General features: G+C 40.7%; 1 protein-coding gene across 1 annotated transcript in view; it reads left to right on the top strand.

Annotated features, from left to right (window-relative positions):
• LOC121007369 (aldehyde oxidase 1-like) overlaps positions 1–22,800 on the top strand; it is a 226,651-nt gene extending 203,851 nt beyond the window's left edge. Inside the window, exons 29-36 of the mRNA XM_040439251.1 lie at positions 1,498–1,626; positions 8,727–8,801; positions 10,490–10,542; positions 11,351–11,465; positions 13,578–13,643; positions 13,877–14,065; positions 21,118–21,282; positions 22,634–22,800. Coding sequence (XP_040295185.1) covers positions 1,498–1,626; positions 8,727–8,801; positions 10,490–10,542; positions 11,351–11,465; positions 13,578–13,643; positions 13,877–14,065; positions 21,118–21,282; positions 22,634–22,690 — 849 coding nt within the window. The 3' untranslated portion in view covers positions 22,691–22,800. The remainder of the gene's footprint in view (positions 1–1,497; positions 1,627–8,726; positions 8,802–10,489; positions 10,543–11,350; positions 11,466–13,577; positions 13,644–13,876; positions 14,066–21,117; positions 21,283–22,633) is intronic.
• The last annotated feature ends 3,323 nt before the right edge of the window (positions 22,801–26,123 follow it).

The raw sequence follows: 26,123 nt of genomic DNA on the forward strand, positions 1-26,123 counted from the left end.
TTAGTTTTACTCTCTTTGGCAATTAATCTCTCGGTCTCTAGTTTGGCCGCTTTTATTTGTTTTTTACATGTTCTGTTTTTTTACTTAGTTTTTCAGTGCTTCCGCGCTACCCTCCTGTTTTAGTGTTTTATATGCTTTCTTTTTGTCATTTATTGCTTTCTTTACAGTTCTGTTTATCCACATTGGTTTCTTTTTGTTCCTTAACCTTTTATTCCCATACGGTATGTACCTCTCACAATGAGCTTTTAGGATGTTTTTAAAGATATCCCATTTTGTGGCTGTATTTTTATTTTTGAGGACTTTGTCCCAGTTAGTTAGGCCTATGGCCTCTCTTAGTTGGCTAAATTTAGCTTTCTTGAAGTTTGGTATTTTTGTTCCTCCCTGTAGAAACGCTCTTTTGAATGATAATTGGAAGGTATTACTTTATGGTCACTATTTCCCAGGTGTCCCCCAACCTGCACGTCTGTTGTTCTGTCAGGTCTATTGGTTAATACTAAGTCCAGTATGGCCGTCCCTCTAGTCGGGTCCTGAACCAGTTGGGAGAGATAATTGTCTTTGGTTATTGCCAAGAATCTGTTTCCTTTATGAGATATACAAGTTTCAGTTTCCCAGTCTATATCTGGGTAGTTAAAGTCCCCCATAATAACCACCTCATTATGATTTGCCGCCCTGGTACAGTTCCCTGGTACAGATTATTGGGGCATAGTAAAAAACAAGGTTATAAAGATACTGGAGAACTATGCTCTTAGTGAATGAATGTTGAGCTGAATACATAACCTTAGGTAAAGTCAGAGTGCTGAGTACATTATATAAGGCAAAATCAGAATGCTGGGTATATAATATAAGGCAAAATCAGGGTGCTGAGTACATAATATAAGGCAAGGACAGGGTGCTGAGTACATAATATAAGTGCTGAGTATATCGTGGTAACTACATGCATCATACTGAGTACAAAGTCCGTGATGTTTATTGGGAATCCGTAGTGAGGACATGGTGGAGGCAGCTTGACCAGTGCTAACAGAAATGAATTAAGAAAAATGACCATACCACAATTGTATACACAATTATACAAGATTATCAGAAGTACTTAAGAAATATATTTAAAGATAACATCTTGTTATTTAATTGTGACTACCCCGGAGCAAAATCTTCTCCGATGCATACAGCCATCTCTATGTTACGTCAGTCCTTGTAATAGTCATTTTTCGATGTTTTAATCAATTTTGTTCTATTGTAATTATAGTGACGAAGGCCTATGTGCCGAGAACGTTAACACGCGAACTACCACATGTTTTCCGTGTTTTCCGATGTACTCAGCAATAAAAGCACTTCTAATTGATGGTGACCTGCTGTGATTTGTTATTATCTGAAATTGGGGTGGGAACCCTATACACAGCGAAACCCATACAGAGTGCGACAAAGCTTTGAGAATCCTTTAATAGTGGTGCCATGTCTTCTATTCCATAACATCTTAATATATGTTTACCTCTATACTAGATTGCAAGCAAAGAACTCAAGATACCAATGTCATACATTTACATCTCTGGGACCACCACAGTAACTGTCCCAAATTCCCTTCCAACTGCTGGTTCGATCGGCACAAATATTTGTGGCCTGGCTGTTAAGGTAATTAACACTGAGTAAATTAAGTAAATGTGTGTAACACAATTATTAAACAAAGGCACAGGCATCGCTACATGATTTGTTCATACAATAAATACTTCACCAACATGTGACTACACCTTATAAGAGTTAATTGTAAATAACTGGTGGCTCTCCCAACCAATACCGTGTGTCGGTGCTCAGGTTTAGCTGATTCACCCAATCAGAGAGAGTAGGATATAAATGTAAGTGTAGTAAAACCGGCACTCTTCACTTGGTTGACCACACTGAGAGCAATATGGGTAAATACAATATATTTATTTAAACCTTGATCATAAAAGTATGTTGGGAGAGATGTCCCTTAGGTGGAGATGTCGCTTGAAGGAAAAAAGGGGGAAAGAGTGGGTATTACCCTTCCATGATTGAACTTAAAGTACATATAATAAATACATAAAAAATTGCATAGATGGTAAAAAATTCCAGGTTAAAAAATTAAGAAGTTAATTCATTAAAAATGCATATAAAGTGCATGTATTGGTTTCACCCTTTTGGTAGGAAGGGAGGTTCCTTGTGTTTGTAGTCCCAAGTCAGAAATGTAGATATCCTTAATGGTAGCCTATAATCAGGCGTGGAATTGTAGGTAGTCACAGGTGTGGGATGTACAAATGTATAGGTGGCAGATTGATCAGTCAGTGATCATTTCCACCATATATTTCTATACATTAATCTCCCAATAGTTGATTCAATAATACATGTCGTTCTGTGATCTCTAGATTAGGGATCTATTGATGTATCCAGATAATTTTCAATGGGATGATTTCCTTAATTGAAAAGTTAATAGTATGTTTAGGTTATCTCCTTATTTTAAATTATATGCCAGTCACTGTAAACAGTAGAGTACATAGAGGTACATAAGATGAATGTATCAGTCAGTTGTTATGCCTAGTGTGGCGTCCCACACACTGTTAGGCTCACACTGACTGAAAGTACCTTCTCCGTTGATTTCGCTTGTTATAGCTGCCGATGCGCCTTCCAGCGTTGTATATTGTGGATTTTCTTCTCCGGCGTCCCACGTGTGTGTGACGTCACTGGTGTCCCACGTGTTTCCGGTCTGTTCGGCGTTCGCTATATTGACCGTCTTTGGGGAAGGTTTAAAAATGAAAGCGATTTCCAGGATATTCAAGAGTTGTGTCCGGCCAATACTTTTGTTGCAGGTTTATCTGTTTTTCTATCACCATATGCGTTTCGGGGGTCTCAACTGCCTCCTTCATCAGTGGTTACCCGCTATCTGTCAATGGGCTGGTTTATATACCCTATGTCTAATTAAAAGTCTGGACTGGATTGTGTTGTGGATCTGGCAAATCCTGTGATGTTACTTTTTCTTTTTCTCTATCATTTATTTTTTCGTTGTTGATGATTCCATCAAAATCAAAGTTGTTGTCTTTAGAATAGAGAGAGTGGAAAATGGGTACGAGTTCCACAATTATATCGCTTATGCGGTGTCGCTCATATGTTTTCTTTTTCTAAGTTGCTCATCTGTGTTCCTGGATGTGTTCTATATTCCATAGATTGGATTTTATAGATGTGGCAAGATAAATGGTGTTGATTTTATCTCTTCTTTTCTTATCTTTTGCTTTTAATTTGATTCAATAGCACAAGCATTATAATAATGGGAGATCAATGTATATGGTTATGTTACTTCTATAATATCGCTGTAGTGACAGGAGGTCAAAATTATGATGTTTAATTCAAGGCATTTTTGTTTTGAAGTTTTTTTCTAGTTACATCACTTATGCGGTAATGATGCATTTTTTATGTTGTTGATGTGTTTTTTTGTATATAGTTTGCAACTGGTACTCCTAAATATTTTCCATGTCAAAGTTTCTTTTCTAGAGCCTTTTTTAGAGGAAATCTTTTATTTATTATTCCCCTAATATTAGAACTGTATGGATCAGTGTTTAAAGAGGACCTTTCACCTATTCTTACTCTATGAACTAAGTATACAGCCATGTGGAGCGGCGCCCGGGGATCTCACTGCACTTACTATTGTCCCCGGGCGCCGCTCCGTTCTCCTGCTATGCCCTCCGGTATCTCCGTTCCCTAAGTTATGGTAGGCGGAGTCTGCCCTAGCGCTGGCCAATCGCATTGCAGAGCTCACAGCCTGGGAGAAAATAACCTCACAGGCTGTGAGCTCTGCGCTGCGATTGGCCAGCGCTAGGGCAGACTCCGCCTACCATAACTTAGGGACTGGTATCTCCGCCTACTATAACTTAGGGAACGGAGATACCGGAGGGCATAGCGGCAGAACGGAGCGGCGCCTGGGGATAATAGTAAGTGCAGTGAGATCCCCGGGCGCCGCTCCACATGGCTGTATACTTAGTTCATAGGGTAAGAATAGGTGAAAGGTCCTCTTTAAAGGGAATTCCTTTTATCTAGAGGTATGGATAGAGTAGAATAGAGTGAAATAGAATAAAATGAAATAAAAATAAAATAAAATAGAATAGAGTGCCCCCATTGGAGATATCATGTGAAATAATCTTTGTGTGGTGAATTAGTGTCGGACATGAGTGGGCAATGTTGCGGGCATCTAGCTAAGTAGATATATCTTTTGATCATATGTCGTGTCTCTAAATATTCATATGTATATGCTTCATAATAGAGATCTATATAGAACTGCATATTTCGATAGTACTTGAGTCCTCCTTTGTGAGGTCTTTCTTATTCAAATGAGGAACAGAGACAAATTGAAAAGATAATTAAAACACATTGGCATCATATACACAAGAGCCCTTAATCTAGGCTTGAAAGTTGCCCCATCTATTAAAACATATAACAAAAAACTAAAATTCTCATTAAATACATGGCAGAAACTAAAGGGATTCTACAGATGCAACCAATGTTGCAACTGCAAAATAACCTCTTTTAAGAAGAAAACAGAAAAAATATATTCAACAACTAATTCCTTAGAATACGAAATAAAATAATTTTTGACCTGTAGTAGCACAAATGTAATATACATCATACAATGTCCTTGCAAAAAACAGTATATTGGCAGGACAAAAAGAAGTATAAAAAAATAAATATCAGAACATATAAATAATATTAAAAAATAATAAAATTAACTGGGCACTCTCAGGATATCTGCACCAATTGAAATTTATTAGCATATATTACAATAGCACTGAACAACAGTATGTATTGGCGGTAATAATAAACACTATATAACAATATATAAAAAAAACACACAACATGCAGTAATATGTAAAACAACTGGAAAATAGAGATCTAAAATGTGATAAAATCGAGGAATAAAATTGGAATACTCGATAGTAAAATGATCGTATAAATACTCAGCCGAATATTTATATGGAAAAGTCACCTCGGATACTGGTCGCAATAAACGGTGACCTCTAATATTGTCCTATTCGATTGAATAACAGGGGTATTCAAAACTACAGTCCCAATACGTGGTCCACTGAACCAACTTTAAGCGGCGTCCCGCTTATCACATCCACCAGCAGCGTCTCACTGGACTAAGAGTCATATGAAAAAGTGCTGGATAAAATCGCTGGATAAAATCAAACGGTCTTACCGTCTCCCTTGATAGTTCAACGAAGGTAATAATATGGTCCTCTGAGTCTGTAGACCGATAGTTCGTCAATAGATTTGCACACTGGCAATTGTTTGGCACATGTGTTCAGGCCTTCCACATGGACTCAGGCCTTACAGGTTGTATTCCAAGTGAGCCATTCGTGTGACAGACGATTCCTTCTTAACAGATATCCAGTAGATTCTCCAGATTCCCAAGTGGTCCAAGTTTCTGGGGTCCTGTCTAGGCTAGACGCGTTTCGGGGTATCACATTACCCCTTCCTCAGTAGCTGGATAGCATATTACTGCATGTTGTGTGTTTATTTATATATTGTTATATAGTGTTTATTATTACCGCCAATACATACTGTTGTTCAGTGCTATTGTAATATATGCTAATAAATTTCAATTGGTGCAGATATCCTGAGAGTGCCCAGTTAATTTTATTCTATATTTATTACTTCTGGGAGTGGACAGGGTGAGTCCACCCGACTGAGTGCACCTCTTGGGGCTGTAGTTACTCTTGTGCGTCACATTTATTTTTATTTTAATATTAAAAAAGGTTTTGAAAAACATTCACTTTCTAAACACTTCAAAATATGTCATAATCAAGACCCCACAGGTCTAACCTTTGCAGCTCTAGAGAAAATAGAAACAGATTGGAGAGGAGGAAACCATATAGCAAAAATGTCACGTATTGAATCTAAGTTCATATTTGAGTTCAACACACTCATACCAGATGGCTTAAATGCCGATTTTGAACTTTTCAATTTTCTATAAGAACAATGGAGCGGCTGCCTCCGTTCGACTGGGAGTAGGCGTCCGACTATTTTACCAGCACCCCGACTCCCACTCGATACGAGGCCCCCCGCCCCACTCCCATCCACTCACAACACATTTTCTGGAATTTGTCCTGAATGAGACTACCATCTCCAATACACTATAACAGATATACTATATAGTCGCTACATAGTGATAATATTTGTCTATGTTCCTCATTTGAATAAGAAAGACCTCACAAAGGAGGACTCAAGTACTATCGAAATATGCAGTTCTATATAGATCTCTATTATGAAGCATATACATATGAATATTTAGAGACACGACATATGATCAAAAGATATATCTACTTAGCTAGATGCCCTCAACATTGCCCACTCATGTCCGACGCTAATTCACCACACTAAGATTATTTCACATGATATCTCCAATGGGGGCACTCTATTCTATTTTATTTTATTTTATTCTATTTCACTCTATTCTACTCTATCAATACCTCTAGATAAAAGGAATTCCCTTTAAACACTGATCCATACAGTTCTAATATTAGGGGAATAATAAATAAAAGATTTCCTCTAAAAAAGGTTCTAGAAAAGAAACTTTGACATGGAAAATATTTAGGAGTACCAGTTGCAAACTATATACAAAAAACGCATCAACAACATAAAAAAACGCATCATTACCGCATAAGTGATCTAACTAGAAAAAAAACGTTCAAAATAAAAATGTCTTGAATTAAACATCATAATTTTGACCTCCTGTCACTACAGCGATATTATAGAAGTAACATAACCATATACATTGATCTCCCATTATTATAAAGCTTGTGCTATTGAATCAAATTAAAAGCAAAAGATAAGAAAAGAAGAGATAAAATCAACACCATTTATCTTGCCACATCTATAAAATCCAATCTATGGAATATAGAACTCATCCAGGAACACAGATGAGCAACTTATAAATAGAAAACATACGAGCGACACCGCATAAGCGATATAATTGTGGAACTTGTACCCATTTTCCACTCTCTCTATTCCAAAGACGACAACTTTGATTTTGATGGAATCATCAACAACGAAAAAATAAATGATAGAGAAAAAGAAAAAGTAACATCACAGGATTTGCCAGATCCACAACACAATCCAGTTCAGACTTTCAATTAGATATAGGGTATATAAACCAGCCCAGATAGCGGGTAACCACTGATGAAGGAGGCAGTTGAGACCCCCGAAACGCGTATGGTGTTCGAAAAACAGACAAACCTGCAACAAAAGTATTGGCAGGACACAACTCTTGAATATCCTGGAAATCGCTTTCATTTTTAAACCTTCCCCAAAGACGGTGAATACAGCGAACGCGGAACAGACCCGTAACACGTAAGACGCCAGTGACGTCACACACACGTGGGACGCTGAAGAAGAAAATCCACAGTATACAACGCTGGAAGGCGCATCGGCAGCTATAACAAGCGAAATCAACAGAGAAGGTACTTTCAGTCAGTGTGAGCCTAACAGTGTGTGGGACGCCACACTAGGCATAACAACTGACTGATACATTCATCTTATGTACCTCTATGTACTCTACTGTTTACAGTGACTGGCATATAATTTAAAATAAGGAGATAACCTAAACATACTATTAACTTTCCAATTAAGGAAATCATCCCATTGAAAATTATCTGGATACATCAATAGATCCCTAATCTAGAGATCACAGAACGACATGTATTATTGAATCAACTATTGGGAGATCAATGTATAGAAATATATGGTGGAAATAATCACTGACTGATCAATCTGCCACCTATACATTTGTACATCCCCACACCTGTGACTACCTACAATAACTATTCCAGACCTGATTATAGGCTACTATTGAGGATATCTACATTTCTGACGCGTGACTACAAACACAAGGAACCTCCCTTCCTACCAAAAGGGTGAAACCAATACATGCACTTTATATGCATTTTTAATGAATTAACTTCTTAATTTTTTAACCTGGAATTTTTTACCATCTATGCAATTTTCATGTATTTATTATATGTACTTTAAGTTCAATCATGGAAGGGTAATACCCACTCCTTCCCCCTTTTTTCCTTCAAGCGACATCACCTAAGGGACATCTCTCCCAACATACTTTTATGATCAAGGTTTAAATAAATATATTGTATTTACCCATATTGCTCTCAGTGTGGTCAACCAAGTGAAGAGTGCCGGTTTTACTACACTTCCATTTATTCCTTATAAGCGTTATTCCCACAAAGGACATGTATCACCTATCTAAAACATAGGTGACAATGCATGATTAATGGTGGGAACCCCAGTAATAACTAGATTTATTAAATAGACTATATTGCCTATTTCTAAAATAGATATGTATGCATTTATCTGAAGATGTTAAATACAGGAAAACATCTTTAATTTTGCAGTTGGTTTATGATGTTATGTAATACAGCAGTCAGTTGTTAGGTTGTAGGCATGTTAGGCATGTGATCCACTGTGCATGTTAGGCAGTTGTAGGCATGTTAGGCAGTTGTTAGGCATGTGATCCACTGTGGCCACATGATTTGTCATCAAAGTAGACTGGAAACACTGTTAAATAGACAGTCAGTATATTAAATATTTTCAACTGTTTATTATTTTTCTATTATATGCATATACAAAGCAGCTTTATAAACCCTAAAAATCCTTATACACTAATTATAGAAATGTAAGAAAAGTAATTATCTCTTCATTTCTTTTCTTTCTTCAAGTATGCCTGCGAGACCCTCTGGGAAAGGTTAGAACCAATTGTCAAAAACAATCCAAATGGTAAATGGGAGGAGTGGGTGAGTTCAATATATACTTTTTAGCAAAAAAAATATATACTCAAAGCTTATTGTTTTACCATGAATTCTTATGTACAGGAATAAGGTAGACTTATACAGGCTAGGTGAATTAAAAGTTTACTTGTGATTCATTTAAATACATAAAACCAGTCATCAATTGTGCATGGGTCCTCTGACACTCCCATAATGGTAGCTATCACTGAAGATTTGTTTACAACTGGCTGATTGTTTTTCTTGACAAGATAACATGCTGCCAGTGGTACCTGACGTCAGCCTTCTACTTACTATCTGTTCAGGTTACATAAGCTTAGTCAAGCCAACCATACATATGTATTTAAGGTTTAGGAGAGATAGCAATGAGCTCTTCCATGCAGCCTCCGATGCCAAAAAGTATACAATATATTGAGTGGAAGAAAATAGCTCCATACACTGTGCAGTGGATGTGTCAGGATACTGCAGCTCAGTAAACTACACACTGTACTGAGCCTTCTGCTTCCACTTTGTACATTGTATACTGTAGTTTCCGGTGCAGTGCCTGATCAATGTGGTTGCTGGGTGTCAGATCCCCACCAATCTGATATTGATGACCTATCCCGAGGATAGGTTGTCAATATCTGTATCCCAGAGAACCCCTTTAAAGATTGTTTGGTAAAAGATACTATCCCCACATTGCTATCTTCACTAGTAGCTAAACTCATAACTGGACACCAAGCTTATATAAACTATGTAGTTTAATTAAACTATTGGTGTACTCTGAAAAAGAACGATCCTTGAAGTCTCCTCCCTGTGTAATAATGAGCCTGACAGGGGTTGAATAATCTACCCAGTTTATATGAACATAAACTGATTGAAATGCTGTCTGCTGCCTATCTAAATGTAGTGCAGTCAGTGTACTGTATCATGTGTAACCTATTCAGAGGGTGGGAGACTAGGGGTCCTCCAGGGGATTCACCTGTGCACCTGTGGGTCAGTCCGAGCCTGAGGGTACTTTCACACTAGCGTTATTCTTTTCCGGTATTGAAATCCGGTAAAAAAAAAACACCTCAATTTTGTCCTAATGCATTCTGAATGGAAAGTAATCAGTTTAGTATGTATCACAATGTCCTCTGTTCTGTCCCTTTTACGGTATTTGAACGGACAAGGTACCGCAGTATGCTGCGTTATTTTTTCCTGCCAAAATCCAAGAACAATACCACACTTGCCGGACCCAGCATTAATTTCCATAGAGATGTATTAATGACGGATCCGGTACCAAGTGTTCTTGAAATTGCCACATCGCCGGATCCGGTTTTCCGGTCTGCGCATGCACTGGGATATAGGAGGAGCTAGTTTTGATCTTTGAAAAAAAAATTAATACTGGATCCATTATTCCAGATGATCTGGTATATCACCGGATCCCTCTAACAGACCTGGAAAACAAGGATATCCGTTTGCAACAGAACTGCCTGCTGGATTCCAACAACGCTAGTGTGAAAGTACCCTGAGCCTCATCCTTAATGAATTCCATGTGTCTTGCAAAGGAGAAAAATAAATAAATGAAGAAATCTTGTCAGCCATTTTCTCCACTGCCATCTGAGTGGATAAAGCAGTATAAACCTTACTGTTTTTACACTGTAAAATGTGCAAAAGATAAAAATATACACAGAAGATGTCTGCTTAAAAATAACACTGTGATAATTGATTTCCAGGTTTTGGGTGCTTTTAGTCAGAAAGTGAGCCTTTCAGCTACTGGATTTTTCAGGTAGATATTGTGCCTTCATCTCTATTTGATATCTGATATTATGTGATCACAGGGGTGGACTGACCAGACTCTACTGGGAAATTTCCTGGTGGGCCGATGCCTAGGAGGGCCACCCGAGCAGTTGACAGGTTGCCAGCCAGCCAAATCTATTACAGTATTAATAAATGGCAGCCAACCAGGTATATAAAGACCTGAAGTTCCCAGCATCAGAACATGATAGGGTCTGAATTGATGGCTGACACTATGATATTTGTTGCAGAGACAATGTTCCTGTCTACTTGCGTTGGCCCCATCTGCTGCCAGTTTAGACCTATTTACCACTTGTGACCACTTTTAGATTTTTTCCAAGGCAACTTTAAGTTCTCAGTCTGCCTTCCATGTAGAAAATTTGTCTAGAGATCAGATTATTTTGTGCATAATTGTCACAAGGAATATTCCCCCTCATTCATAACTGGTTGAATTCATCGAAATTATAGGGTAACCTTTGCTGCCTTGCTAGCAAATAGTGTGCCTTCTGTTGTTAGAATCATAGTTTAAATTTTAAGGTGTGATCCTAATTAGAGAAATCAAATTCCTTAAGGCCTACCTGCTGACCTGGAAGAATACTGACTACTATGAATGATAACCTGTAATGTGTCAATAAACTAACAGGACTGCCTTGTTATACTGTATATTGATTGCTAATTAATAATTGCCATAATAGATGTATATTAGTACATTGCTGGATTAGATTTAACCTGGGCTCACAAGAACCTTTAACTTCCTGGGAACTCTGTTTAGATTGGTACTAACTCCTCATTTCTTCCAGGGGATATAACACAGAAATGGACTGGGAGAAGGGAGAAGGTAATATTACCCCATATTACATCTTTGGGGCAGCTTGTTCTGAGATTGAGCTAGACTGTCTAACTGGAGGACATAAGGTAAGGCACTTTCCATGCTTTTATTTTGGGTGATGTACTCTGTGTAATTGATTGCTGGAGTCTCACATGATGTATGCGCTGCATACTTCTGAATCAGTTAACCTGATTCAGTAATTCAATCTACTCCAACATACAAATACAAAGGAACTCTTTGTACAAATTCATGTTAAAGGAATGAGTGTTGGTAATCTTCTTTTTCCCACAACTGTTATAAAATAATTGAAAGTACACCAATTTTATCATTTATGGTAGGTATAATTCCACTTTAATTTATGATCCCCATTTCATAGCTCTATTGTTTGTATGTGTAGAGTTGTTCAGCCATTTTTTTTATCAACCATGTTTGCTTTACGGATATGCACCTGTGACTATGAATATGAATGTACTAGTCTAAATTTTCTTGTAGTATATATTGAGGGTAGCGCCTCTTTTAGACTGAGCAACGTCCTTTATGGATATGCACCTGTGACTATGAATATGAATGTGCTAGTCTAAATTTTCTTGTAGTATTAAGTTACAGTAATCAAGATAAGAATGGTTCAGGATGATAATAGTAGTTTTTGCTCCTTCCACAGTAAGAAAAGGGTGCATTCTAGAAATGTTTTTGAGGTGCAGGCAACATGGGCAATCAAGTAACTGAATGTAGGGTGTAAAGAAAAGATTTGAGTCAAAGATAACCACAAGACAGTTGTCATGCTAAGTGTTATGGCAGTACCACACACCAAGACAGAAATATCAGTTTTAGGTAGATTGGTAGATGAAAAAAAACAAGGGGCCAGATTTATCATTACTCTGACAGCTCACTCCACTTTCACATATAGCTAAAGTCAGTTTTAGCCAAGTCAGATTTATGATCAGCCCTTTAAGACTGTGCTAAATGTGGTTTGACGGTAGCAGTTTATCTGTCAGTAAGCGGCTTTACAAAAGTCGCACGTCTTTACAAAAAGTCGCATTTTCTTTTAAAAAGTTGCATAAGATAAGCATGGTCCGCACTGGAGTGATTTTGCAATTTTTTTTGTGACTTTTTTGCGACTTTTTAAATTGTCGCAATAGTAAATCTGTCTAGAGATTCATTTACATAAGAAAACACGCCCACTTTCAGAAAACTGGCGAGCATAGCGCAGAGCCAATAAAAGTTGCAAATTTTTGTGCAGTTTAGGCGATTGCGCAAAAATTTGCGACTTTTTCACTCCATTATTCTGACTTGAGCTAATGATAAATCTGGCTCAAGAAGTCCAGTTTTTGAAAATGTTTGTTTCAGATAGAGGACATGATGTTAGAGAGAGCAGACAGTCACTGGTGTTTTGTAGTAGTAATGTCATGGGATAAAGTATATAATAGGGACTGTGTAGAGAGAGGAGAGGCACTGATACCTGAAGAAGAAAGGCAGAAGAAGCAGAGTCAGCAAATGATACACTGAGTGGTCAGAGATATAGGAAGAAAACCAAAAGAGAGCGGTGCCCAATTGGCCAATTGGCAGTGTCCCTAAGGCTGAGAAGAAGTTGGTGGTTTACAGTGTCAAATGCTGCAGAGAGATCTGGGAGAATGAATATAGAGTAGTCACTGTTGCTTGTGGACAACAGGGGAACATTTGATACTTTGATAAGAGTGATTTCTGTAGAGTGCAAAAAACTGATTGTAAGGGTTCAGAGCGATAGTTAACATACAGAGTGGATGAAAGGAGAGTAGACAAGGAGTTTAGATACTCGTATGATAAGTATCTTAGAGACAGCTCAGTACTTAGTCATGCAGAAAGGGTCATGTTTTTTTTTAGTAGATACGAGAAGAGAGTGAGAGGCTAATGTAATTTGCAATTTCTATGACAGTCCAGCAAGAATGTATGAGCACCAAGCTGGTCTTCTATTCTCTTTGTAAGTTAAAGTGGTATTCCTATGTAATAGTGTTATAACATATTAGTAGAATATGTCACAGCATTCTTAGCAGTGGTGTACAACCTCCCATCAATCTCTAAATAGAAGGGGTAAATGCAATGGTTAATAAATGTTCCTCAAACCATATAAGACAGAGTTTTGGAGTAAAACAAAAAAGCTGCAAATACACTGATAAATGCAGACCAACTTTATTAATTTAAATTCTATTTCTATCCAACAGAATCTCCGCACTGATATGGTTGTGGATGCTGGAGAAAGCATAAACCCAGGTGTAGACATTGGTCAGGTTGGTTCCACATATTCCTTCAAAACAATCATATTCTATCTATTCAGAGCCCTAACTGTCAAAGATAAGTTAGTAATACTGAATATGCTGCAAGCAGTCTAAAAAAGACTGTACTGTATATATAGACTTGTATACATTTTATTATCATATATAATACACTATATTTATAGCAATGAGTAGAAAGCACATCTATATTAAATAGATTTCACATATTTGTCTCTATTTTCTGTTAGCTTGAAGGTGCCTTTGTTCAGGGACTTGGTCTGTACACAATGGAAGAACTCCATTATTCCCCTCAAGGTGACATGTATACATTAGGACCTGATAAATATAAGATACCTGGTGTGCGTGATGTTCCCAATGAATTTAATGTCTCCCTTCTGGCATCATCCAACAATCCATATACCATATACTCTGCTAAGGTGAGCTACCAAGTTACTTAATTATTCCTTAAAAAATCCATTAAGTTGTATATTCAAGTGCTTTTCCTTTAACTGATGATCTTTTCTACAGTTGGTCTCAGGGCAGAACCCACTAAGGAGAGTTTGCAGCACATGCATTTATACAGCTGTCACTGAATTCATTCAGAGCTGTACACATCTGTATCCAATAGACTCCCCCTTGTGGCGACTATTGATAGAGTTTTATTGTGTAACTCTAAGCCTAGGTTCACGTGTCAAGGATTTGTCTGTGGCTAACAAATTTATTAGGGGCTTGTGACAAAAAATGAAAGCTGAACTTGGATTTCTGTTTTGTATGACCTGTGGGAGAACAAAACTAACCATTTTACCAGACAACCACAGATAATACCAGCTGATTCAGATGGCACTGTTCAAATGTGACATTCTACTGATTAGGATGGCACTATTAATGGGGGAATTCTGAAAGTGCTACATCCTGGGCACTCTGGTTGTCTTTATTAATGGGTGTGTTATTTGTATATTGTGATCGTATTTTTACAGTAAAAGTTCATGTGCACTGTATGGTGGTATTACATTATTCTGCCATATTGTGCACATAATTATGTAGGCATATGGTAACAGAATATACATTATTCATTTTACAGGTCAATGACTGTGCACTGCATATGCGTAATATGCATTATATAAAAGTTTATTTTCCTGTGGTATGATTATTTGTTTTTGAAAAACAAAATTCTATATAACAAAATACAAATAATCATCACAAAAAACTATTCTATATACCGTAATGAAAAACAAAGAACACCAAATGGAAGGAACACTAAAGTACAGTCCATCAGTGTGGATTAGATATTGTAAATTCGCATGCACATAGAGGAAAATCGTTAATTTCTAACGATAATTTGTTTTCCCTTAGTCCTAACAGCAGCACAGATGGGGTTAACTGCCCCTGTGGACTGGTAGGACCGGCGGAATTTTTAATGAGCCCAAGAACCAATAAACGATCTTCAGCTCCCTGAAAGGGAGGAGATCACCCCCCAGCCCACCGTGTTTTTAACAAGCATAATGTATTTAGGGTGGGATATTTGTGTGCTGCTGTTAGGACTAAGGGAAAACAAATTATCGTTAGAAATTAACGATTCCCTTACGTCCTACCAGCAGCACAGATGGGGAGATAGCAAGAAGAATCCCCTAGGGAGGGTCCTCATGCCTGTGAGAACTAAGAACTGTCTGCCCAAAAGCCGAAAACTCTGCCATCCTAGCATCTATCCTATAATGGGAGATGAAGGTTGACTCAGAGCTCCAGGAGGCCGCCTTACAGATCAACTTTAAGGGGAGAAGTCTTCTCTCCGCAACTGAGGTGGAGACAGCCCTAGTAGAATGGGCTCTCACAAACTCCGGAGGATCTAGGGATTGGGAGACGAAAGCTTCCCTAATGGCCTCCTTGATCCAGCGACTAATGGTGGCTTTAGACGCTTTACGGCCTTTAGACTTACCGGCAAACAGGATAAGGAGATTCTCATCTATCCTGAACTCTCTGGATCTATCCACATAGACCTGGAGGCATCTTGAAATATCCAGCGGGTCTCTTGCTGGAGTATCAGAGGAGGAGGCTGAAAACAAAACTGGTAAAGAGATTACCTGGTTGATATTTTGGAAGGTAGGCACCTTAGGCCTGAAGTAGGGTAAAAACTTCAGGAGTACTCTGTCCTGTAAGAAGATAATATACGGGTGAATTGCAGAGAAAGCCTGCAATTCAGAGATTCTTTTGGCTGAAGCTACAGCCAGAAGAAAAACCATCTTTAAAGTCAAAAATTTGAATTCCACCTCCTCCAAAGGCTCGAAGAGGGGAGATGCTAGCCCCCTGAGCACTACTGAAAGATCCCACTGGGGGATAGGTTTCAGTATAGTAGGCTTTAGTCTTTCAGCTCCCTTCAGGAAGCGTTTGATGAGTGGGTCCCGAGAATGTGGCCTGTTGAGACAGGCCGAGATGGCACAAATCTGTACCTTCAAGGTAGTTGGAGATAGGCCTCTATCTAATCCATCTTGAAGGAATTGTAGTATCGCAGGAAGGGGTGGATCTGCGGACGCCACCTGTTTGGAATCACACCATGCCGCGAAGATTCTCATGATCCTGGAGTAGGACTTCTTTGTAGACTCTGCTCTGGAATGCGACAAAGTTCTCAGGACCGACTCGGAAAGCCCTTCTATGTTGGGAAGGGACTGATCAACCTCCAGGCTGTCAGGTTGAACCTGTGCAGATCTGGGCAGAGGTGAGTGTCCCACGACACCAGGGTCTGCTCCGGGGGGAGTCTCCAGTATTGTCCCCGACTCATCTGAATGAGCTGGGTAAACCAGGATCTCCTGGGCCAGAACGGTATGATGGCTATTACCGAGGCCTGATCCTGACGGATTTTCATCAATACCCTCGGTATCATGGAAAATGGAGGGAAGATGTAAGCCAGCCTGAACCTCCACAGTATCAACAGAGCATCTATCGCCAGGGGGTTGTCTTCCCTGTACAGGGAACAGAACCTCAGCACCTTGGCGTTGAACCTAGTTGCCATGAGATCCACCTCTGGCATACCCCATCTGTGAACTAACTGCCTGAAGATCTCCGGATGCAGAGACCACTCCATCGTCGGTAATCCTCGACTTAAGCGGTCTGCTATCATATTGAGGGAACCTCGAATATGAGTGGCAGATAGATGTGAAAGGTTCGTCTCTGCCCACCGAAGAATTACCCCGATCTCTGACAGAAGGGGCAATGATCTTGTGCCTCCCTGCTTGTTTATATAGAGAACTGCAGTCATATTGTGTGACTGGACTTTCACTGCTTTGCCCCGGATCTGAGGGGCGAAGTGAAGGAGGGCTAGCTGGATAGCTCGCATCTCGCGAAGGTTGGAAGAAAGACGCCGCTCCAGAGGAGACCAAGATCCCTGTACTGGGGATCCGTCCAGGTGAGCGCCCCAGCCTACAAGGGACGCGTCTGTAGTCAATATGACCCAAGCTGGTTGGGTCATAGACTTCCCTGCTGGTAGCTGAAACCACCACCAGGGAATTCTGGGTTTGACCGGACAGGGAGCACAGGGAATCTAGCCCCGCAGGGCTGCCGTTCCATAAGTGTAAGACCTCCGACTGAAGAGGACGGAGGTGCCATAGCGCCCAAGGGACTGCGTCCGCAGCCGCTGACATGAGCCCCAGCATCTTCATGAGAGTCCGGATAGAGACTCGACGAGGGACAAAAAGGACTCTTGCTAGGTCCTGAATCCGCGCTCTCCTTTCTAGAGTCAACCGGAGGGACATCTCCACAGAGTCGACCACGAATCCTAAATAATGGATTGAAGTCGATGGGCTCACATTCGACTTCTGCCAGTTGATAATCCAGCCCAGGCGGAGGAGAAAGGAGATTGCGATCTGAAGATGGTGGGTAAGAACCGGAACTGAAGAGGCTATGAAGAGCCAATCGTCCAGATAAGGGATAATAGTCAGTCCTTGAAGTCTCAAAGCTGCCACCACCGACACCACCACCTTGGTGAAGATATGGGGGGCGGAAGAGATTCCAAAGGGAAGCGCGGTGAACTGAAAGTGCCTGCGAACCCCTAACATCTGGACCTCGATCCTGAGGAATTTCCGGGAGGCGGAATGGATCGGGATGTGAAGATTCGCATCCTTGAGGTCCAGAGTAGCCATGACGTCCCCAGGGTTGAGGATATGGCTGACTGACCTTATGGTTTCCATCCGAAACCTGGTTTTCCTTATAAATCGATTGAGAAATCTCAAGTCGATGATCATCCGGAGATCTCCCGTCTTCTTGGGAACCAGGAACACTGGAGAATAAATCCCTAGGCCTCTCTCCCCTGCCGGCACCTCCTCTAGGGCTCCCTTGGAGATATAGTCCTGAATATAAGATTCTAGGATCCTTTGTTTGGCAGACCTGAAGTTTCGCATGGCGATGAATCTCTCTGGGGGGAGGGAGATAAGATCTACCCGGTACCCGGCAGAAATTATGTCCTGAACCCAGGGGTCTGCGATCAACTGGGCCCAAGGGTCTTTGAAATGGGAGAGACAGCCCCCCACGGGAATCTGGGGGAGGGGTACGGGAAAGTCTAGAGGAGATACTGCAGGGGCAGCAGGGCTTATCCAAGAGCCTCGAAGAGGCCCATAGTCAGGAGGGTTTTGCCTCCCTGGTGGGTTTGCGGGAGCGTCTCTAAAATTTACGAGACGGCCCCCCCCCATCTCTGCGCCTAGCCTGCTGCCCTGGACGGCCTCCGCCTTTCTTATCCTGTCTGGGGCGTCCCCGAAAGGGCTGCTGGGGGAGACTCTTCCCTTTCTTGTCGGAGAGTCCCTCCATGATTCTGTCCAATTCGGACCCGAACAGCCTATCCGGCTCGAAGGGGAGCCCACAAAGGTTGAATTTGGACGCGTTGTCCGCGATCCACGGCTTCAGCCAAAGCGGTCTGCGGGCAGCTGAAACTAGAGCCATAGTTTTGGCGGCCAGCTTCAGCTGCATCTGGGTGGAATCGACCAAGAAATCCATAGCCAGATTGGCTGATTTAAAGGCTGCCAAGATTTCGTCTCTAGAAACGCTCTGGTCCCCGTCCGTCTGGATCTTGTTGAGTTTGGAGCGTAGAAAGGAGGCTACTTCAGTGGCCGCTATTGATGTTGATGCGGAGGCAGCAGCCGCCGTGTAACCCCTTCTAAGGGTGCACTCTGCCCTCCGGTCTAGAGGGTCCTGCACACTAGACCCATCGTCTGCAGGGACCAGAGTGCGCCTGGACAACTTGGCTATAGCCATGTCCACCTTGGGAACGGAACCCCACGATTCCACCAAGGGTTTAGCCATCGGGTACATGAGCTTAAACTTCCTGGTAAGGACTGGGCCTTTCTCAGGCTTTCTCCACTCTGTACGCATTACAGAGAGAAGGGTCTCATCCGCTCTAAAGACACGTTGTGTCCGTCCGGCGGGATCGGAGGACTCCCCCGTGTCAACATCCTGGTCCCCCGACCTGATGGACTTCAGCAACTTCTGCGTTTTCTCTGGGGGAAAAAAGCAAGAAGTTAATTCTTCTTCCTCAGAAGAAGACCCCACTGAACAGGGAGTAGGTCTCTCGACCGGTGCAGCTACTTCCATGGGAGTCTCATTAAGCAGGCGCACCACTCCCTTAATGGAATCATCCACGTAAGTCTTTGTCCACTGAAACATCTCTTGCATCGTGGGTTCCGTGGATGCCTGTGTGCGGCAACTCTCGCACCTCGAGTAAGGGCAGTTGTCGTCCAAAGGTGTGTTACACTCGTAACAGGCCAAATGCTTCCTTTTGGCCCCGGACTTCCGCTGATCCGCATCTTTAGGGGAAGCCATAACTGTAAGAAAAGAAGAAACAGGTCATAACACCTACAAACACAAAGTGGAGGTGAAACAAGACCATATGGGCGCCCACCAGCACAGAAGAAACTAGAGCTGTGAAGAAAAAACCCCAAGGCAAGCAATATATCACTAGAATATATGAAGCACAAGGAACTCTGGAGCTAGCTTGTGAAAGCGGTGCAACCAGAGCACTGAATGACAGGCTCTGGGCACTTAAAAAGAGGAATCAGAACCAGCCCAGAGAAGAAAATAGAGCCTATACCAGGCTCAAATCAACCCTATGTGTCTCCCCAGGCTATCCTGAACCTTAGAGACGTTTATAAGGAGAGCAAAAAACCGAGCGGTGAGATTTACTAAACCACACCGCATCGGACGAAAAACCAGAAGTGACGTAGCGCACAGGGTGCGCGTCACTTCCGGAAGATGGCGGCGCACACGGCGCCGCACACCTGCGGCGGGGAGAGGTACCGGACACCGCAGAGACGCCGAATCAAGGCGGAAGAAGAGAGGGGAGCCACCCCTCCCCCGACGGTACCCTGTATCCGCGATACCGCCTAAAATAAAGGCATTACAAAGGCAACAAAGGGGCAATTTCCTATACTGGAAAAAAGAGAGCCCCTCAAGCACTCTTCGGCTCCCTGAGAGGGAGCAATACGCCAGTCCACCTGTCCAAAGGACTGAAAAAAACACGGTGGGCTGGGGGGTGATCTCCTCCCTTTCAGGGAGCTGAAGATCGTTTATTGGTTCTTGGGCTCATTAAAAATTTCGCCGGTCCTAACAGTCCACAGGGGCAGTTAACCCCATCTGTGCTGCTGGTAGGACGTAAGGGAAGCTTGTATTCTGGGGTAGGCAGCAGATTAGAAATTCCTTGGTATAATTTACTATAACACCACTGGGGCAGATTTACTACTCCTATAGACAGTTCAAACTTAGCCAGGCTGTCTAGACCTGCACCAGGGGCAGGGCTCGGGCTGGAGGATAAATCTGATGCAGGGATACTTTTCTCTGACTTTATAACAACTTTTCGTTGGTTTACTTTGAGGTAAGGTTGTTGTTTTACTTTTCTTGATAAGCTGATTTTTTTCTTTAAACCTAGATTCGCCAAATTACACTACATTTTGGCACAGTTTACACCAAAATCTTGGTCACATTAGTAAAAGTGATAAAATGTGTTTTGTACACTAGACACAATTTTAGGGAAAATGTATCAAACTGGTGCATTTAGCAGTGTTCAAGGATTTTTTATTTTTGTGTGGGGAAGAGGGGGCCTTGTCTGATTTTTACTATGGTGCCCCTTGATTTGTATGTATGCCCAATGTAAACATTTGGGCATCTATACCTTGTTGTGAACTGCCAAAATTTGCATTTCTGATGTATAACGTTGCAGCAAGTTTTACATCTATTTATGAAGCAAATTCATGAAAAATATAGTCTCTTGTCCTCTTCTTAAAAGAAGATGTATTTCAGACAGTTATATTGGATTAGACAGATGTGTAGAACTTTGTGTGACACTCTCTAATGCACAAAAATGTTGGCAACAGCAAGCAGCTATTGAGTGGTATCATGTGGGATATATTCGTCATACACTAAGTACCGTATATGTCATGTGGCTGAGTTTTGTTATTTCCTCATCCCGAAGATAATTTTATACATACATTAACATATCCTTATTATTATTTTCTAGGGTCTAGGGGAAATATCCGTGTTTTTGGGTTGTTCTGTATACTTTGCTATAAAAGATGCAGTAGACTCTGCTCGGCAGGAACGTGGCTTACCTATGATCACACTCAACAGCCCAATGACTCCTGAGAAAATCAGAATGGCCTGTGAAGACCACCTAACAAAAATGGTATGACTCTGCAGGATCAATGCTTTAGACCTGGGCTATATGATGCCATGCAAAAATATTGAGCCACCCAATATCTGCAGCTTAATGAAACTGCAGTGCAACAGACATGTGATTGTACACCTTGCAGCTGTGATGTCATGGCTATACCAGCCTGAATTAATGGGCAGTGCCTTGTGCCCCCTCCAGTGTAACAGGGGCAGTGGCATACTTCCTAACTAAACCTTGTAATGTTGTTATTGCTAAATGACCAGTAGATACACAGTCGAGTCACATTATGACCACCAGCTAATATCCAGAGTAACCGCCATGTGCAGCTAGATGTGCTGGGAGTGACTCAATAAGGTTATAGTAGGTTGTCACAGGTAGCTGAAGCTATGATGACTGCAGTGCATCCCACAGCTGCTGAGGAGGCGTGCTGGAGATGTATAGAATGAACACAATGATTGAGGATGTAAGGGTAGTACTAAGAAGTCTTGGTCATGCTCTTCCAGCAAATGTCAGACATTTCTAGCCATGTGATATGTACATTGTCTTGTTGGAAGATCTCATGTCCCACAGGGAAGACAATCAGCATTTATGGGTGTATATATGTGATCTGCAAGGATGGATTCATAACCAAAAAGGTTGAGAGTACCTTGGATGAGAAGGCCCAGAGAATGCCAACGAAAACATTCCCTAGGCCATAACGCTGCCACCACCAGCTTGTCTTCTTCAAGCAATGGTTGCAGGGGATTTGTTCTCTGATGTTTTCACCTGACATACCAATGTCGATCCGTTTGTCCATCTAGTACTCTTGAAAACCACAGAACACAGATGCCATCCGTGTTTAGTCCATGGCTTTCATGGATAGTTGCTAGGAAATGCCAGGCATCTTCATGGATGAACCACTGACCATCTTGTCACTGATGTCACCACAGATGTGTGAAAGACGCCTATCTTCTTCTACTATAAGACGTATTCAGGTAGCAGCTAAGAAAGAAATGGGGGTTAGTGAGCACATCCCAGTGCGCAGGTGCGCATTGCCATGGCTAAAAGCGCAAGAGCAAAAACAAACACAATGCAACTGCACTCTTCAATCACAAATAATAAAGAAGAATATAAGAAAATATAATCGTGCCATACTCACTATAAAAATGTACTAATGCTACACTATAAATATGAGATTCTTGGCAAATACATTTTTTACAAATTACATAGACCTGCTGCACTTGCAATGCATTTGTGAAGTTCATTGATTAATCATATCTTAATTATAGATGTGCAAACTGGTTTTACAGCTATGTCAGTGGTACTTATTACACGTACATATAATATAGCACATGGTTCTCATATATTTCGTATTGTGTTTCAGATCCCAAGAGATAAGCCTGGAACATTTGTCCCCTGGTCTATTGATGTTACTAGCTGAACAAGAAAACGTTGTATACCTGGATAACGCATACAGCCATGCTGAATTTAGCCTTTTCTCTAATTAATGATTTTTACAATTTCTCAATAAAGAGGAAGACATGAATATAATTAAGTGCAATTCCAATTTCATCTTATCTACAAGGACCTTCACCACCACCACATTCTTTCCACAGCTTTTTTCCTTTAGTCAGAAAGCTTTTGAGAAAAGTAACCAGATTAGATTCTCCAGAGCTTCAGAGGAAAAGCATCTTGCTTCCACCCATGTGCTCCTCCTCTTTACTCCTCCATTCATTAATAAACTCCTACTCTATCATAGTGTTACACATCAGCTTGGATTCATAGCTCTAGCAGCTTTCCCTCTGTAACCATGGTTGTAGGTGCCATTTCTGATCAGCTTATCTTCTTCGTAAATGGAAGAAAGGTAAGTGGATGTCATATTTAGGGGCATGTATTTTATATGATGCCCTCATTTCATTCGCCTGGTAATTACAATGCAATGGATGATAAGCCCCTTCCTGCACTGATCATAGGAAAGAATATATTCTTTATACTAGTTATGTCTCCCTAGACCATTATACAGTCGATTTGGATAATCTTTATAGTTATCCTGGATATTTATCTATGTCAATAAAATCACATCTAAAGCATAATTTTTCCAATCTGAGAAAGCCCATAATATTTCAATGTTAAAGAAACCTTCCATCCAACACATATAAATCCTTATCTACTCTCCAATAACCATTCAATGTCCAAAACCAAACTCCATATATTCAAGCTGCTCCTTGGAATCGAATTCTGCTGCTTAGCTTGCTGTTATCCAATTCTCGTCTTTTGCTTGATTTGGTAATCTTGGCTGTATTCATACATATTACTAACATTATGTTTTGATTTATGAGAATTTTGTGTTATTAGCGAGTACAGAATTTGTGAGAGAATGTATTAAAAGTTTTTTGCAAAATCCATATAGATCACATGAATAGCGAGACGAACATTTAATTCTAGCTTGCTTCCTGATCATTGCTTTTCATAGATCCATGCTAGCTGTTAGTGTTTTATAGTCTGTAATCTGAATGTAAGAAAATCTGATTAAATTGATTAAAAAGGTATATTACACCAACCTTTTCCAGGGTTTTATTATCTTATAAACTTAGAAAAATCTTGAACTGAATATTTCTACACAATGGTTCAACAGTCTTAGGCCTGTTTTACACCGATTATCTGACAGATTTTCTGACAGATTTTCTGACCAATCATTGGTCAGATGTCGGTTTATACCCACAGATCTTTTGTTATAAACACCCACTATTGGTCTGATTGGACAGATATTGGTCAGATAATCTGTTGGTGTAATACAGCCCTTACATTTACCACATCCCAATTCAGCCTCAATGTAATAGCTCAACAGTTAGCAGCTTGGCAAGATATGGAAGAAATTGGGAAATGTTTGTGGCTTAGAAAATAGTTATGTGGCATAATCTATGCTAGCTCTGATGGGTCACATTCAAGTTATTTTTTTGCTATTATCAAACTCTGGCAAAAAAAATATTCTGGGTTTAAAGTTGATGGTAAAATTGTGCTGTAATTTGCTGATCCATTTCTGTGGTGCTGTCTGCCATTAAAGGGATTATCCAGTATCTACAAAACCCCCTCCATGTTTAGGGTCCCTCCTTGGGAATATACTTACCACACTCTTGATCCCCGCACCGCCGTTGCTGCTTCTCCCTGAATGAGCAGAATGACCAATGCATATACAAAGGAAGCCGTACAGAAGAACTGAACTGGCTGGCACCAGAAACCAAGTTTAAAGTGTATTTTAAGATTTCTGTTAAGGTGTAGGGACAGTGATGTTAATAAAGATGGATTATTATTACCAATTCTCAATTAGGGTGTTGCTAATGGGAGACTTAAAGGGGTTGTCTCACTTCAGCAAATGGCATTTATGATGTAGACAAAGTTAATACAAGGCACTTACTAATGTTTTGTGATTGTCCATATTGCCTCCTTTGCTGGTTAGATTTATTTTTCCATCACATTATACACTGCTCTCATACAGGAGTTATGACCACCCTGCAACTCAGCAGTGGTGGCTGTAAGGGCACACTATAGGAAAAAGCACCCTCTCTGGTGGCCCAGACCACAGGAGTGTGCATAGGCACAGATGCTTCAGTGGTCGTAACTCCTGGAAACGAACAATGTATAAAGCGATGGTAAAATGAATCAAGTCAGCAAAGGAGGTAATATGGATAATAACAATACATTAGTAAGTGGCTTGTATTCACTTTCTCTACATAATAAATGCCATTTGCTGAAGTGAGGCAACCCCTTTAAGAGAGAGTCACATATTTCCGTTAAAGTTTATTACAAAAATCTCTAACACCACCGGCCGTACATTTCCTAAAAGGTTCAAATGACAGTGACACTTTAAATTAGAATTTAAAGAGTGACTAAACTTTTATTCCAATTTTTTTTTTATGTCCCAAATGCCCTAAAAATAATTTTTCTAAGCTAAAAGTCCTGCATGTAAGCTTTATGCTTAGTGAAGCAGGCACAGGCAGATGCCCGCCCCGCTCAGCTAATCCTGGCATAGCACATCGTTACAGGGTACCCATGTGCTATGCCAAAATTTAGCCTACCTCAGGGGGCACAAGGCAGGAGCAGCAATGCGTGATCCTGCCCGTACTCCGTTCTCTGCGGCCCCAATGATACAGTGTAGAGTATGTACTCCGTACACCGCTGACAAGTTGGTGATGTGCCAGAAGAGTGAATTTAAAGCAGGCTGGAAATCAGGGCTTTAGGGGGAAATATCTTTCGGGGGAAAAAAAAGTCAAAATCATCAAATAAAGTATATTGCAAAAATAATTTTTAGGGTCCTAAATTTTTTTTTAAAACTTGAATAAGAGTTTAGTTACTCTTTAAACCCAGTGAAATTGTACTTGTCTCTACACTCACCTTTGGAGCACCCACCCTGGGCAACTCCATAACAATGACTGCAAGTGACCCTTATACACCCTATCCTTACATAATAAAAGAGCACACCTCAAACACTACCTGTTTTCCTCATATAATATTAGCAGGGAATTAAAGAAACTTCAATTCGTCTGCTTCGCAGAATTTCACAAAAAAATTGTTTTGTGACGAATCACTTCGCCGCTGATCACGGCATCTGAGATAAAAAAAAAAAAGGGTTTTCAGGGATTAATTGGTGAAAAAATTATAATAACTCTCACCTTATCAATTTGAGCGAGAAGAGGCTGCTGTGGCCATCTTGATTGAAGATCCCACGTTAAATTTCACACAGCTCATGATGACATAATGTCATATGTCACTGCGCACAAGATTTTGTGAGGGGTTCTTTAATCAAGATGGGCCTGACGGTCTCTTCATGCTCAAATGAATGAGATTAGTATTTTTTTTTTTTCACCACCATTTCA

Source organism: Bufo bufo, chromosome 7 (genome assembly GCF_905171765.1).
Source record: "Bufo bufo chromosome 7, aBufBuf1.1, whole genome shotgun sequence".
Lineage (NCBI taxonomy): Eukaryota > Metazoa > Chordata > Amphibia > Anura > Bufonidae > Bufo > Bufo bufo.